The sequence below is a fragment of the Tupaia chinensis genome, unplaced genomic scaffold (genome assembly GCF_000334495.1).
Source record: "Tupaia chinensis unplaced genomic scaffold, TupChi_1.0 Scaffold000113_1, whole genome shotgun sequence".
Taxonomy (NCBI): Eukaryota; Metazoa; Chordata; class Mammalia; order Scandentia; family Tupaiidae; genus Tupaia; species Tupaia belangeri.
The window spans coordinates 5141442-5155175 of record NW_006159577.1 but is presented as its reverse complement, the minus strand read 5'-3'; the positions used below and the strand labels follow the sequence as shown (position 1 = coordinate 5155175).

The 13734-nt window shown below is 48.6% G+C and overlaps 1 protein-coding gene across 1 annotated transcript in view; it reads left to right on the top strand.

Annotated features, from left to right (window-relative positions):
• The window catches only part of TACC2 (transforming acidic coiled-coil containing protein 2), a 239069-nt gene extending 228871 nt beyond the window's left edge, over nucleotides 1-10198 (top strand). The window contains 4 exon segments of the mRNA XM_027770124.1: nucleotides 3676-3836; nucleotides 4046-4152; nucleotides 4497-4617; nucleotides 9675-10198. Of these exon segments, the coding sequence (XP_027625925.1) occupies nucleotides 3676-3836; nucleotides 4046-4152; nucleotides 4497-4617; nucleotides 9675-9740 (455 nt within the window). The 3' untranslated portion in view covers nucleotides 9741-10198.
• Nucleotides 10199-13734: the final 3536 nt, after the last annotated feature.

Below are 13734 nucleotides of genomic sequence, written 5' to 3'. Positions count from 1 at the left end.
TATCGACTATTTAGCATTCAGAACAGAGACTTCTGTGCTTTGCATTCCAGGTTGTTGCGATTGATTTTTTTCTGCTTTCCTAACAACTGCCCTGATTATCTGTTTTGCTTCCATTTTCTGTTGCTTCTTGCTCTTTGCTTGCAAAACAAACAGGCAAGCCTGGTAAGTAAATGCTTTTCCCCTAATTTGACACCTGCCCATTGCACATTGCAACCCTTGTTTGTTTGGTTTTTTATTTTTGTTCTTTTTTTTTTTTTTTTTTTTTTGCTTCTGTTGTGTTTGTTGCATTCCCTCCATAATTTAATAATGTTTGCCTGAAAAAGCCAGGGAAATCTTAGGGGTATTGTTTTGTTGTTGAGTCTCAAACGTCTTTGGTTTAAGACTGATTTCCTGATTTGAAGAGCCTAACGACATTTGTCATTTACAAAAAGTAAAAAAAAAAAGGTTTGTGGAGCATTCTCACTCCCAGTCTCCTGGGAACTGGGCAAATTCTATTTTTAAAAGAGTGGGAGGAAAGGAAACCTGAGGCAAGCAGTCTTGGATCCAGGAAATCAGATGGACTTGGTTTGATAAATGGCTCCTCTACCAAGCCAGGGGAAAGGTCTACACAGCCTCCACGCAGCCCAGAGTGTGCATTGTCTGGTGTGCTGGGAACTAAGGAAGCAGCTAAACTTCAAAGAGTGAAAACAAGCATCTGGTTACTAATGAAACTTGGAAATGCTCTTTCATTTAGGAGTTAAGATGTGGCAAGCAGATTGTGGGTGATTTTTAAGTTAGAGTTTCCTTTAGGCGTCACTGGGACACACTCCAATTCAGGGCTCCTCGTGGATAGTGAAGCTGTGCTTAGTGGGTCACTGGCTCCTACTTTTGGGTCATCGGATAAGTCATGATGCATTTTTGCATAAATACAGAAAAAGATGGTATGACTTCTCTGGCAACCTAGTAGATGTCGAGGGCTTTATGTATAGTCTGTGATTTAATCTTCCCCTGATTGCCGTGAGATACAAATGCTGTTATCCTCCATTTCAGTTGAGGAGGCTGAGACTCACAGTTTTTGGTTTTTTTTTTTTAATTTGCTATTGGGCATGTGCCTGTTCCAGAGAGAGATAGAGAAGGAGAAAGAAAGTGAGAAAGCGCCACCCAGGGGGATGGCCATGCTGCAGTTCCTTCTCCTCCATTCTCCTCTCAGGATTGTGGGCATGTACACACATATACCCAGCATGTTTTTCAAGCTGCCAGGTCCAGAACTTGAAATGCATAATCGGCCATTTGGGATCCAGCCACATGCTGGCCCAACTCACAAGAGTTTTTAAACCCTGCCCAAGGTCCCGCAGCTGGGAAGTATCAGAGACAGGATTTGAACCAGGGTAGGTAGACTCTGGAGCCTCTTAGCCCCTTACCCACGTAGCTCTGAGTTGCTGGTAATAGGCTTTCTGAGTCCAGGGATCATAGAGGCAGGATGGAGGAACATTGGGCATCATGAGCTAGTGGTTCTCGAAACAGAGCCCCATCCCTGGATCAGCAGCCTCTGGGTCACTGAGGAACTCATAAATACAGACTCCCAGCCCCACCCCAGACCTGCTGAATCAGAAGCTCTTGTTGTAGCTCAGAAGTCTGTTGGAACAAGCACTACAGGTGCATGCTCACATGTGAGAATCACCTCATTTGGAGGCTCTGGGATCCCCAGAAGTCAGGACTTTGGGGCAGTTTTGTCAGGGCTAGAGCTAAAACCCAAGATGCGGTCCCCCTACCACATCACACAGTAAGAATAGCCTAATGCCAGAATACGGCACCATGCTGGTCTGTCAGGAACCTAAGGGACAGGAACCCAAAGCAAAATCTCCTCACTGCTACAGGAGCTGCATCCTTTGAGGTCTGTCATTGTAGGAGGCCCATGTAGAGACTAGGTTATAATCATGGCTTTGGGTTTAGGTTCAGGCTCTCCTGCTTCCTCAGTGAAGAAGCGGCTTAGTGTCTTACACCCTTTCTTTTAGCGTCTATAAAATGGGAATTAGAAAACCTAGCCCTGGGTGGTTGTGAGTTTCACTCTTTGATTCACTGCACGGCGGTGTATGAGGCAATCCGATTGCCAGGCATCATCCTAGAACCTGAGACAGAGCAGGGGGAGAACCAGAATCCAGTGCCTGCCCTCCTGGTGTATGCATTTAGTGGGGAGACGAGGAGCCAGTGCATGTGCACACACACAGAGGCAAGCATGCACACCCACACATATGCACACATGAGTGCACATGCATGCAGCCATCTGATGTTATGATATGGAGTGGCCCCTTCTGAGAAGAGGAAATAAAGGATGAGAGCGTGAAGCAGAGGCGTTTCCATGGCTCTGGGGAAGTAACAGTTCAGAGACCTGAGCACATGGGGAGCCATGGGCAGCGGTAGGGCTGGCTGAACCCTGGGGCAGCAGCATCTGGGACTGGAGCTGTCGTGGGCATTCGAGGCCTTCATGGCTGGAGCTGAGAGGCCAGAGAGGGCAGACAGCAGGGTGCATGGTAAAAGAGTATGAGTTTTATTCAGTGCTGGGGGAGTCCGTTGAGCAGGAGTGAGGTGGTAAGGTGGCCCGATTTACCACTAAACTCAGTGTGGCTGCTGGATGCTGGCTTAGGGGCATTCGGTGAATAGACAGCATGGTGCCTAACACACGGGAGAGCCCAGTGAGCCCTGGCTGTTGTTCTTGTCACTCTTGTCATTTCCAGCTGTGATCTGTCCTATGGCAGCCAGCCCTCAGAGTCAATCCTGGGCAGCAAGCAGACAGCCATTCCCAGGTGACCTAGGTTTGACAGAAAGATGGCTCTGCTGCAGAGGGACATCTCCCTCCCCCACTTGGCTGTCACCCAGAGAGCAGATGATTCCTTCCCACCTGCGCCCGTGATGGCTCAGCACACAGAGGACATGGCGCAGCACAAGCCAGGGGGCTCCTTCATACAGAGGGGGTCAACAAACCCTTTCCAATCCATGCAGAAATGGGTTTTGAGATGCTTGGGATAGAATATTAGCTTAGGATGACCAGGAACCAGAGAGGCAGGGAGAGAATGGAGCTGTTCCTCTGACCAGGGCCAAAATGTAATTCTTCCGTAATCACCAAGAAACTCACTTTAATGGCAACAGTTCCACTTTTCCTGGCATTAAGACACTGGTATCAAAGAAGCCGTTAGTTTTTGTGTGAAACAGATTTTCAGGCAAGAAGTTGGTCGGCTTTGGCTTTCTGGGATATTTTACAGATAAAGAAACCTTTTCTCATCCTGTGACCTTCTATTTTGTTGACATTCAGGAAAGCCCAGGCCACAGCACCCTTTAACTCACTCCAGTACCTAATTCGGCAGTGGTGTTGTCTTCTTTTGTACCATGGAGATCTGTCTACTGACAACAGCTCCTGAATAACTGGGGTCTCCAGTACAGATGTGTGAGAGGGTGCACCGATCAGGTTAAGGAATATGGCTCATTTTACCCTGTGTGACACTACACAGGCCCAGGTCTTGGCTGCTGGGGCCATAGATTTTGTTTATTAGAGACAAAGTCTGGGCGGGTTCAGGGAGTGTATCCATCCCAAGGAAAAGCCTGGGCGTGAGGTATCCCCACTGGTTAAGCTGAGTTGCGTCTGAGCCATGTTTTGGGTTCCATGGGCTGCATCGTTTGGCTCCTTGTCTCTCCTGCCAGAGGATGAACAAAGAGAGAAGTCGGTCTCCCACCAAACGGTGCAGCAGTTAATCCTGGAGAAGGAACAAGCCCTGGCTGACCTGAACTCTGTGGAGAAGTCTCTGGCTGATCTTTTCAGGAGATACGAGAAGATGAAGGAGGTCCTGGAAGGCTTCCGCAAGGTGGGTCTGCATTCGGTGCAGAGCAGAAGGCTGGACGTGCATGGGGAGCCCTGGGCGGGGGTAGGTATTCTGCAAAAGGAGGGGTTCCTTGGAGGCTGGGAGTCAGACTCAGCTGTCTGAGACTGGACCTGCACCAGACAGCTCTGGGGCTCGACACACCCGGCTATTTCTACTTCTCACGTGCTTCACTCCGTCTTCTGTCACGTCAGAACGAGGAGGTGCTAAAGAAGTGTGCACAGGAGTACCTGTCCCGAGTGAAGAAGGAGGAGCAGAGATACCAGGCCCTGAAGGTGCACGCCGAGGAGAAACTGGACAGGTGACACAGGCCTGGCCTCTCAGCAGCCCCTACCAAAGCAGTGTGGGAACTCCAATGGCCCCAACGCGGGCTTGGAAAGGGCAGATAGTCCACGTGCATTTTTCAGTATGATGTATGATGATAAGGGCACCCTCTCGATTCCGATGGGTGAAAGATGCATGTACCCAAAGCACCTTGGCATCATGGGGATGGTAATTGGGGGTAGGAGGAGTTCTCATGGGCTTCTATGCTGATGAAAGCTAGAGCCGGACCATTCTGCCTACCTGGAGTCAAGAGGAGAGAGGTGGGAGGTCTCTGTGGTGACCTACGGTAGAGTGATTGTTTCCGTGTCTCTTTTCCTACAGGGCCAATGCTGAGATCGCCCAGGTCAGAGGCAAGGCCCAGCAGGAGCAGGCTGCCTACCAGGCGAGCCTGCGGAAGGAGCAGCTGCGAGTAGACGCTCTGGAAAGAACACTGGAGCAGAAGGTAACGGACGCGGGGAGCAACCTCCTAGCGGATGGGGCTGCTGCTCTCTGCAGCTGCTGACCAGCCCATCACACAAACAGAAGCTAGGCTTCCCTGGCCGCCTGCTGCTCCCAGGCAGTCAGCACGACAGCAGCACACCCAAGATGAGTTCGCACTTCATGAGACTGGCATGCTTTCTCCCTTTCTGGAATTGCAGCCTGTCTGGGAAGCATATCGCCACGTTGCTTTCCTTTTCAACATTCATTCGTGCACTTGTCAGATATTTAATTAAGCACCCACAACATGCCAGAGAGCAGAGACCCTGCGTCCTGCATGCTCACAGTGAGTAGACGGGGAACCCCCACCTCCTGGTAGAGGCAGCTGGTCGATACAAAAAATGGGCTGCGTCAGGGCCAGCAAGGCCCTCAGATGTCCTTTAGTGCCAGGGACAGGCAGTGAGCTTACTGAGACCACTCAGCTTGTCCCCAGGTTCCCTGACGGCCAGTCTGGTGCTCGGTCCGCGGTGCACGCTGTCTTCCTGGTGGCCCAGTTTGTAGCTCCTTCAGCCCAGGAGCACCCTGGCAATTGGGGCTGGTACATCTGAGTTTGTGGGCCAGCGAGGGCCAGGGCCTTTCTGGGTGTTTTTTTTTGAAGGAGGAGTTCCAGACATGCCACCCATTTCAGTGAATTTACTGAGCCTAAGGATTCCCTTAGGTCATCAGAGAGCCCAGGGGCCTGGGGTAGCAGCTTCGTGTGCATGATGGGCCTTGGTGGAACCCTGGGAATCTGGAAACTCAGCCCCCCATCCCAGTCCACCTTCCGTGACGGCCCTGGGCAAGCCTCACACTCACCTCAGTTTCTAGGTTCCCTATCGCCCTGAAAGGTATCTGACTCTTACTAGTTGGACAGACTTCCTTGAGGTCCTCCTCTGATGCCAGCTCAGCCTCCACGTGGCACTGTCCTGTGCTATTTCCTGGGCATCCAGAAGCCAAGTGACTAAAACATCCATGCTGTGGATAATGACTTTCATTCTTTCCTCTTTCCTCTTAAGATGAAAGAGACAAATGGTGACCGAATAGTTTAATATCAGAGTTGCCTTTTTTTAGAGAGAGCAGGGATCATTCCAAATACATTCAGCCGCCTGTTTTCTGGGCCCTGCTCTTTGTTCAGCAATGATCACAGAGACAAACAGGACAGTGAGAACCATCAAAGTCAAGCATTTGCTCGCTCGCTCACTCAGTGTGGACTGAGCAGCAGCATGATTCTGTCCTGAATGTGAAGCTGCTGTACATTGACGCATATTCAGTGACTCTCAGAAACTGGAACCTGCCGGGGACCAGCAGTTAGCATAATGGCTATGTCACTGGACTCCCATGTAGTTGACTACAGTTCAAGTCCCGGACCCAGTGGGTTAAAACTCATGCCAGGCGTGTGTGCGTGCGTGCCCAAGATCCCGAGAGGAGAATGGAGGAGAAGGGACTGTGGCGTGGCCATCCTCCCTGGGGGGTGATTTCTCGCTTTCTGTCTCTATGTCTCTCTCTCTCTGTCCTGCGAGTGCATGCACCCTATAGCGATCTTTCCTCTTAAGATGAAAGAGACAAATGGTGACCGAATAGTTTAATATCAGAGTTGCCTTTTTTTAGAGAGAGCAGGGATCATTCCAAATACATTCAGCCGCCTGTTTTCTGGGCCCTGCTCTTTGTTCAGCAATGATCACAGAGACAAACAGGACAGTGAGAACCATCAAAGTCAAGCATTTGCTCGCTCGCTCACTCAGTGTGGACTGAGCAGCAGCATGATTCTGTCCTGAATGTGAAGCTGCTGTACATTGACGCATATTCAGTGACTCTCAGAAACTGGAACCTGCCGGGGACCAGCAGTTAGCATAATGGCTATGTCACTGGACTCCCATGTAGTTGACTACAGTTCAAGTCCCGGACCCAGTGGGTTAAAACTCATGCCAGGCGTGTGTGCGTGCGTGCCCAAGATCCCGAGAGGAGAATGGAGGAGAAGGGACTGTGGCGTGGCCATCCTCCCTGGGGGGTGATTTCTCGCTTTCTGTCTCTATGTCTCTCTCTCTCTGTCCTGCGAGTGCATGCACCCTATAGCGAAAACCTCTCCAAAAAGAAAAGAAAAGAAACTGGAACCTGCCATTAAAATAATGACCACACTCTGCGGTCATGTTGGGTATTAAGGCAGTTGTACATCAGATGTTTCTAGGTGAGAAATGCAGCAATACCTTTGTTTGAGACTGTTCCTGTCTTCTTTCCCTCACGACTTAGGAGGTTTAAATTGCGGCACGGTGTTAGATATCAGAATCAGAAAAAGTGTTTTCGAGGTCCCTGGCATGGACAGACTGCTATTGCTATCGCACAAAATGAAGGTGATGTTAAGTTTTCTGGCAGACTTACATCAGAAAAAACAAATTGGTCTCACAGATTTGGGTAACAGGAAAGATACAAATGTATCTGCAAACTTCAAACCTACAGAGAATGAGTTAATCTTGTGAGTTCTTCCCTAAGGAACCCTAAGTGGTATACAGGGGATAGGCCTCTCTTAAAAGAGATTCAAAAACATGATTCACCTGGCAGTTCTTATGTGAAGGTGTTGGGCATTTTGCCCAGTCAGGGCTTATAAAGGCTTTTTGCCCAGTGAGCTGCATCCTGGTGGTGTGAGGATGAGGTTTGGAGACCCTCTAGAAATCAATAGACATCTAATAGGGTCAGTAATGCCTCACAGCCATCAGCCACTGGGCATGATGTTTCGTTAGTAGCAAAGCTGTATAGGACCCAGGTCAGCCTGAATTTGTGTTCCAGGCTTGCCACTTCTGACTGGCTGTGTGACCTTAACACAATAATTAACCTTCTGAGCCTCAGTTTCCATGCTGAAAAATGGGGAGGGACCAGCAGTTAGTGTAATGGCTATGTTGCTGGACTCCCATGTAGTCGACGGCGGTTCGAGTTCTGGACCCGGTGGCTTAAACTCACGCTGGGCGCATGCGTGTGTGTGCATGCCCAGGATCCCGAGAGGAGAATGGAGGAGAAGGGATTGCTGTGTGGCCATCCCCCCTGGGGGGTGATTTCTCGCTTTCTGTCTCTCTGTCTCTCTCTGTCTGTCTGGCGAGCTCACGTGCCCTATAGCAAAAACCTCTCAAAAAAAAATAATAATGACCTCCTTGGGACCAGCAGATGGCATAATAGTTATGGTACTGGACTCCCACATAGTCGACCGCAGTTTGAGACCCAGACCCAGCAGATTAAAACTCACGCTGGACACGTGTGCATGTGTGCCCAAAATCCCAAGAGGAGACTAGAGGATAAGGGATGCAGCATGGCCATCTTCCCAGGGGGTTATTTCTCGTTTTCTGTCTCTCTATCTCTCTGGTGAGCACATGGGTCCTATAGCAAAAATTTCTCCCTTTAAAATTTGTTCTTAAAATAATGGCTTCCTTGGGGCCAACAGCTGGTATACTGGTTAAGGCACTGGACCTCCCACATGGTTGACTGCAGTTCTAGTCCTGGACCCAGTGGTTTGAAACTCATGCTGGGCACGTGTGCACACATACCCAAAATCCAGGGAAGAAAATGGAGCAGAAGGGATTGTGGCATGGCCATAACTCCTAGGGAGTGATTTCTCGCTTTCCCTCTTACTGTCTCTCTGTTTCTCTCCGATGAGCATATGTGCTCTATGGCAAAAACCTAAAAAGAAAAAAATAAAAATCTGGCTTCCTCGAAGGGACTGTCATGAAAAGTGAGTGAGGCTACAGCACCGGGGATGCCTTTAGCGTGGTGATCAGCACACTGACTGAAAGCACTTCGGTAAGATGAAGAACATAGCCATGAGCCGTCCCAGCAGGAGCAATAGGGGCAATAATAATAATGCAGGATTCAGAGCACCATCTCCGAGCAGACATTTCCGCACCTCTGCAAGCCGTTGACCTCAGGGCATAAAGTCTAGGCAGGAATTGGCCAAGGTAGCCTCCAGGAATCAATAGGTCAGTTCCGACATTCCAGGCAGGGCTCTTTCCTGGCTGGAGCTGGCCATCTTGAGGACTGTGCAGAGTCTTCCCCAGCACTGGCACAAGCTTGAGTCCTAACCCAGAAACAAAGCTGGGCTGGAATTTGTCTCAGAAAGGTCTAAGACTTTCAGAGAAGAGCCTCAAGACAGCCTTAGGGACAGGCTTTTGGTAAAAAACTCACCTTCCATGGGGACCTCAAGAAAAAGTTGACTGCAGAATGAACTCGGGTTACCAGAAAGATCTGGGCCCTTGGAGAGGGCTGTTGGAGATTGTCGTGCTGTTGAACCAGGTCAGCAGCAAGCTTAGCGTCTAAACCAGCTGAGAGTAAAACCACAGCTGCAATGATGGGGAAGTCATCCCTTTGGATCCCCTTTCTTACAGGATGGGAGTGCAGTAGGATCATCTGTAGCAGACAGACAGATGGTGGGCTCTTCTTAACTGAGCTTTAGAGGACTCAGAAGGTGTGACATGAGGAAGACCTTCAAGCCATCTTGCTTCTGCTCTACCTGTCTCCACAGCACTGCCTTCTTAGCATCCTCCAAATAATGCTAGTGATCCCATCCAAGTAGAATTGTTTATCCTTCCATGTACCATGTGTCCAAATAAGATACCAAATAGCTCAACCCAGATCACCCTCACCCCAGATCACAACTGTCAGAGACAAATAAAGAAACAGAAGCCATACTAGCCCTTCCTCTACTGCGTGTGCTGGTCACTGCCAGGGACTTAACATTTCTTACCTCATTTAATTCTCAGAAAGACAGACATTATCACCCACGTTTTAGAGATAAGGAAACCAGGGCTCAGAGAGGTTACTTGCCCAAGGCACACAACTAAGGCTGGGATATATATGTGTGTGTATATATATATACACACACACACACCATATCCAGGATGTTAGGCTCCAAGTCATTTGTCTTGCTGTTTTGGGATAACTGGGGGGAACCAAGAGGTCTGGTGGCTATCTCCTTTCACTAACAAAAAAAAAAAAAAATCCAGTAACCATTCTGATTAACTTGATTTCAAACATTAACAACTTCTTTCTTGTCTTCACTTGCAGAATAAGGAGATAGAAGAACTCACCAAGATTTGCGATGAACTGATTGCTAAAATGGGGAAAAGCTAACTTTGAACCAAATGTTTGGACTTGACCATTGCGTGCAATATGACCGTCGGCACACTGCTGTCCTTCCGGTTACATGGACAGGTTCTGTTTTCACTTTTTCGTATGCACTACTGTATTTCCTTTCTAAATAAAGTTGATTTGATTGTATGCAGTACTAAGGAGACGATCGGAATTTCTTGCTATTGGTTTGCATTTTCCTAGTATAATTCATAGCAAGTTGACCTCAGAGTTCCTGTATCAGGGAGATTGTCTGATTCTCTAATAAAAGACAAATTGCTGACCTTGGCTTTGCCCTTTGTACACGAGTTCCAGGGTGAGCAGCTTTTGGATTTCATATGAACATGTACAGCGTGCATAGGGACTCTTGCCTTAAGGAGTGTAAACTTGATCTGCATTTGCTGATTTGTTTAAAAAAAAAAAAAGAAATGCATGTTTCAAATAAAATTCTCTATTGTAAATAAATTTTTTTCTTTGGATCTTGGCAATAAGTGTGGCTATGATTTATTTTCTGGGGAGGGTTAAGACTTTTCTTTCTTTGGCGTTTTGTTAAATATCAGATTTGGCCTTTTGCTCCTTTCTGGGCTCATGTCTTTGTCTATAGATTTAACAGACATTTCCTTTGTTAGCACAGCGTGGTTTATAAGATAAAGCTAATGAGAAATATTGACTTGCTGCTTAAATAATTAAGTGACTGCCTTGGATCAGCTTAGATTTGGTTTGTACAAATTCTCTTCGACTGTCGGAGGCAAAATCTATTTTTGTTTATTGGGTCAAGGATGAATGAAGCCGGCTGTCACTTCTCTTGTCCAGTCCCTTTAATGTGTAAAGATCAACACTAAAACATTGTTCATTCTCCTCTGAAGGATTAAGAGGGTGAGCAGTTACTAATGGGAGACAGGTAATTAACCACTGCAGAGATTAACTAGTGATGTACCTGCCACTCCATTCTGTCATTGTTTCTGACTCGCTCAGGGACCTCAGGTTGGTGGGCTGGCAGATGAAGGCACGAGGGAATGGGAACATGTATTTGTTTCCTGGACCACCATAACACAGCTCTACACACTTACCGCTTCCTGCAGCAGCAATTGAACCTGTCTCAGTTCTGGAGGCCAGAAGTCCCAAACTGAAGTGTCCACGCGGTTGGTTCCCTCTGGATGCTGAGGGAGGATCTCGTCCAGGCCTGTCTTCCAGCTTCTGGTGGTTGCTGGCACTCCTTGGCATCTTGTGGCTTGTAGCTGCAACACCCCAGTCTCTCCTTCCGTCTTCACACACCCTCCTTCCATGTCTCTGTGCCTCAGATTCCCCTCTCCTGGTAAGAACACCAGTCATTGTATTTAGATCCCAACTTAATCCAGGATGATCTCATCTCAAGATCTTCAATTATATTTGCAAAGACACTTATTTCTAAATAGCATCATGTTCACTGGTGGAGGGGGACTAGGATGCGGACATAGCTTTCTGGGGACTCATGTGTGGCACCGAGATGCATGGTATGGGGTATAAGCTTGGAGAGCATACCCGAGCCCTACAGGCCTCAGCTCAGTTGTCCCTCTTCCTGCGTAGGTGCCGTGGCTACAGGCCACTCCCCTCACAGTAGGGCCACCTCCATCCCTACCAGGGCAGTCCCTAGGCAGCCCCAGCTGTGGAGACAAGCTGGGGTAGAGCAGGGATTGCCTCTGTTACTTACGAGGTGGATGGACTCAGCTGTACAAAACAGTGCCAAGGAGATAGGGCCCCTCTGTACTGCTCTCTTGGGAGCCTGCCCCGGGGGCTGAGCTGGGGGTGGGGGGGAGACAGCATCTCTAGGACTCAGACCATTTGTTTCATTTCTGCTGGACTCTTGGGCTTCTTCAGCAGAGCCTGCCTTGGGTCTCAATGACACTCTCACCTGGCAGATACTGCAAACCAGGTTGGGACTGCTTCCCTCCCACCGCTCAGCAGCTTCTGCTTGGTCTGGCCCCCAGTCGTGAGCCCTTACCTACATGCTCGCTTGTCCCGCCAGACCCTCTCCTCTGCCCACGCTCAGCGCCTAGTTCTCGGAAGCTCTTATTTACTTCTACTCCAGTAAAATATTTTAACTACTACAATAATTAGGAATGAGATCAGAAAAAAAGAAAACATCCAAACTAAGGAACTGTTCATGTGTATACTGCATAGGTTTCTCGGTATGTGAAACCCTACATCTGTGATTTGTTTGTAAAAGCAGGATGATTTGGAGTTGTGCAGTACCACAGCTGTACAGCCACCTGCCGTCGTCTGCGAACTGTCTCGTAGGCTGTTTGTCACCTAATATTATGAGGCCGTCGTGTTATGGTAAACTTCTGTATCGATAATTGTAGCTCTTGGGGAGTCAGCAGGTGACAGGGTGGTTGAGGCATTGGACTCCCACATGGCCAACCACAATTCGAGTCTGCTGGACTCTTGGGCTTCTTCAGCAGAGCCTGCCTTGGGTCTCAATGACACTCTCACCTGGCAGATACTGCAAACCAGGTTGGGACTGCTTCCCTCCCACCGCTCAGCAGCTTCTGCTTGGTCTGGCCCCCAGTCGTGAGCCCTTACCTACATGCTCGCTTGTCCCGCCAGACCCTCTCCTCTGCCCACGCTCAGCGCCTAGTTCTCGGAAGCTCTTATTTACTTCTACTCCAGTAAAATATTTTAACTACTACAATAATTAGGAATGAGATCAGAAAAAAAGAAAACATCCAAACTAAGGAACTGTTCATGTGTATACTGCATAGGTTTCTCGGTATGTGAAACCCTACATCTGTGATTTGTTTGTAAAAGCAGGATGATTTGGAGTTGTGCAGTACCACAGCTGTACAGCCACCTGCCGTCGTCTGCGAACTGTCTCGTAGGCTGTTTGTCACCTAATATTATGAGGCCGTCGTGTTATGGTAAACTTCTGTATCGATAATTGTAGCTCTTGGGGAGTCAGCAGGTGACAGGGTGGTTGAGGCATTGGACTCCCACATGGCCAACCACAATTCGAGTCCCAGACCTGGCAGTTTGAAAATCATACCAGGTACATATGTGTGCCCAGCCAAAATCCCAGGAGGAGAAGGGAGAAGGGACTGTGGTATGGCCATTCCCCCGGGGGGTGGTTTCTCACTTTCCCTTTCACTATCGTTCTTCCTCTCTTTGCCTAACACATATGCCCTATAACAAAAACCTAAAACGGTATTTAAAAAATAGTAATTGTAGCTCCTCATCATTTTAAATAACTGCATTGCATTCCATGGCCCCAAAATGTATTTAACCAATTCCTCACCGGTGGGCATTTCTATTGTGTCCAGTGGTTCGCAACCCTGTGCGCATTGCATGAGTGTCCTGAATATGAACGTGAGCATTTCTTTAGCCTCAGTTCGGAAGAGGGGATCACCTGGGTTAAAGGTGTTGCCACTCTCTAGCCAAAGGCTGCCAGGAATACACCTGTGGTTGAGCACACCTGTGGTTGAACACACCTGTGGTTGGGGTTTTTTCCTGTTAAGGTGAGACACCTTAGAAGGGGCGGTGAAGCATCACATGATTCCGACTTGGGTTAGGTGATTCCGGGGCGGGTTTAAGAAAGCAGGCTTTACTCCACATGGGATGCTATCAAGACTTACCGCTCTAGATCTTATCTAAAACGAGAAGACAGGAGGAAGGGAAAGCTGTCGTCAGTCAAGAAGCCACAGGCACTCGTATCTACCAGCCAGGACAGGGCTAGTTCGTCCTCCCTGTGGGTTGGTCGTGTTCCTGTTATGTCTGCGTTCACATGTGTACCCAGTGGCGTGGTTTTGTTCTTGCTCCACTGCAGTGGGAGTGCCCTGTCTGATGCTGATGTTCTGTGAGATTGTTTATGGGCAAGGTCCAGCTATGAGTGCCAGGCCAGCTCCCAGGTGTCAGTGGCTGCTTTTTATTTTTCTTTCTCAAAGAATATATATAACTGGGGACCAGCAGTTAGCATAATGGCTATGTCACTGGACTCCCACGTAGTCGACTGCAGTTCACATCC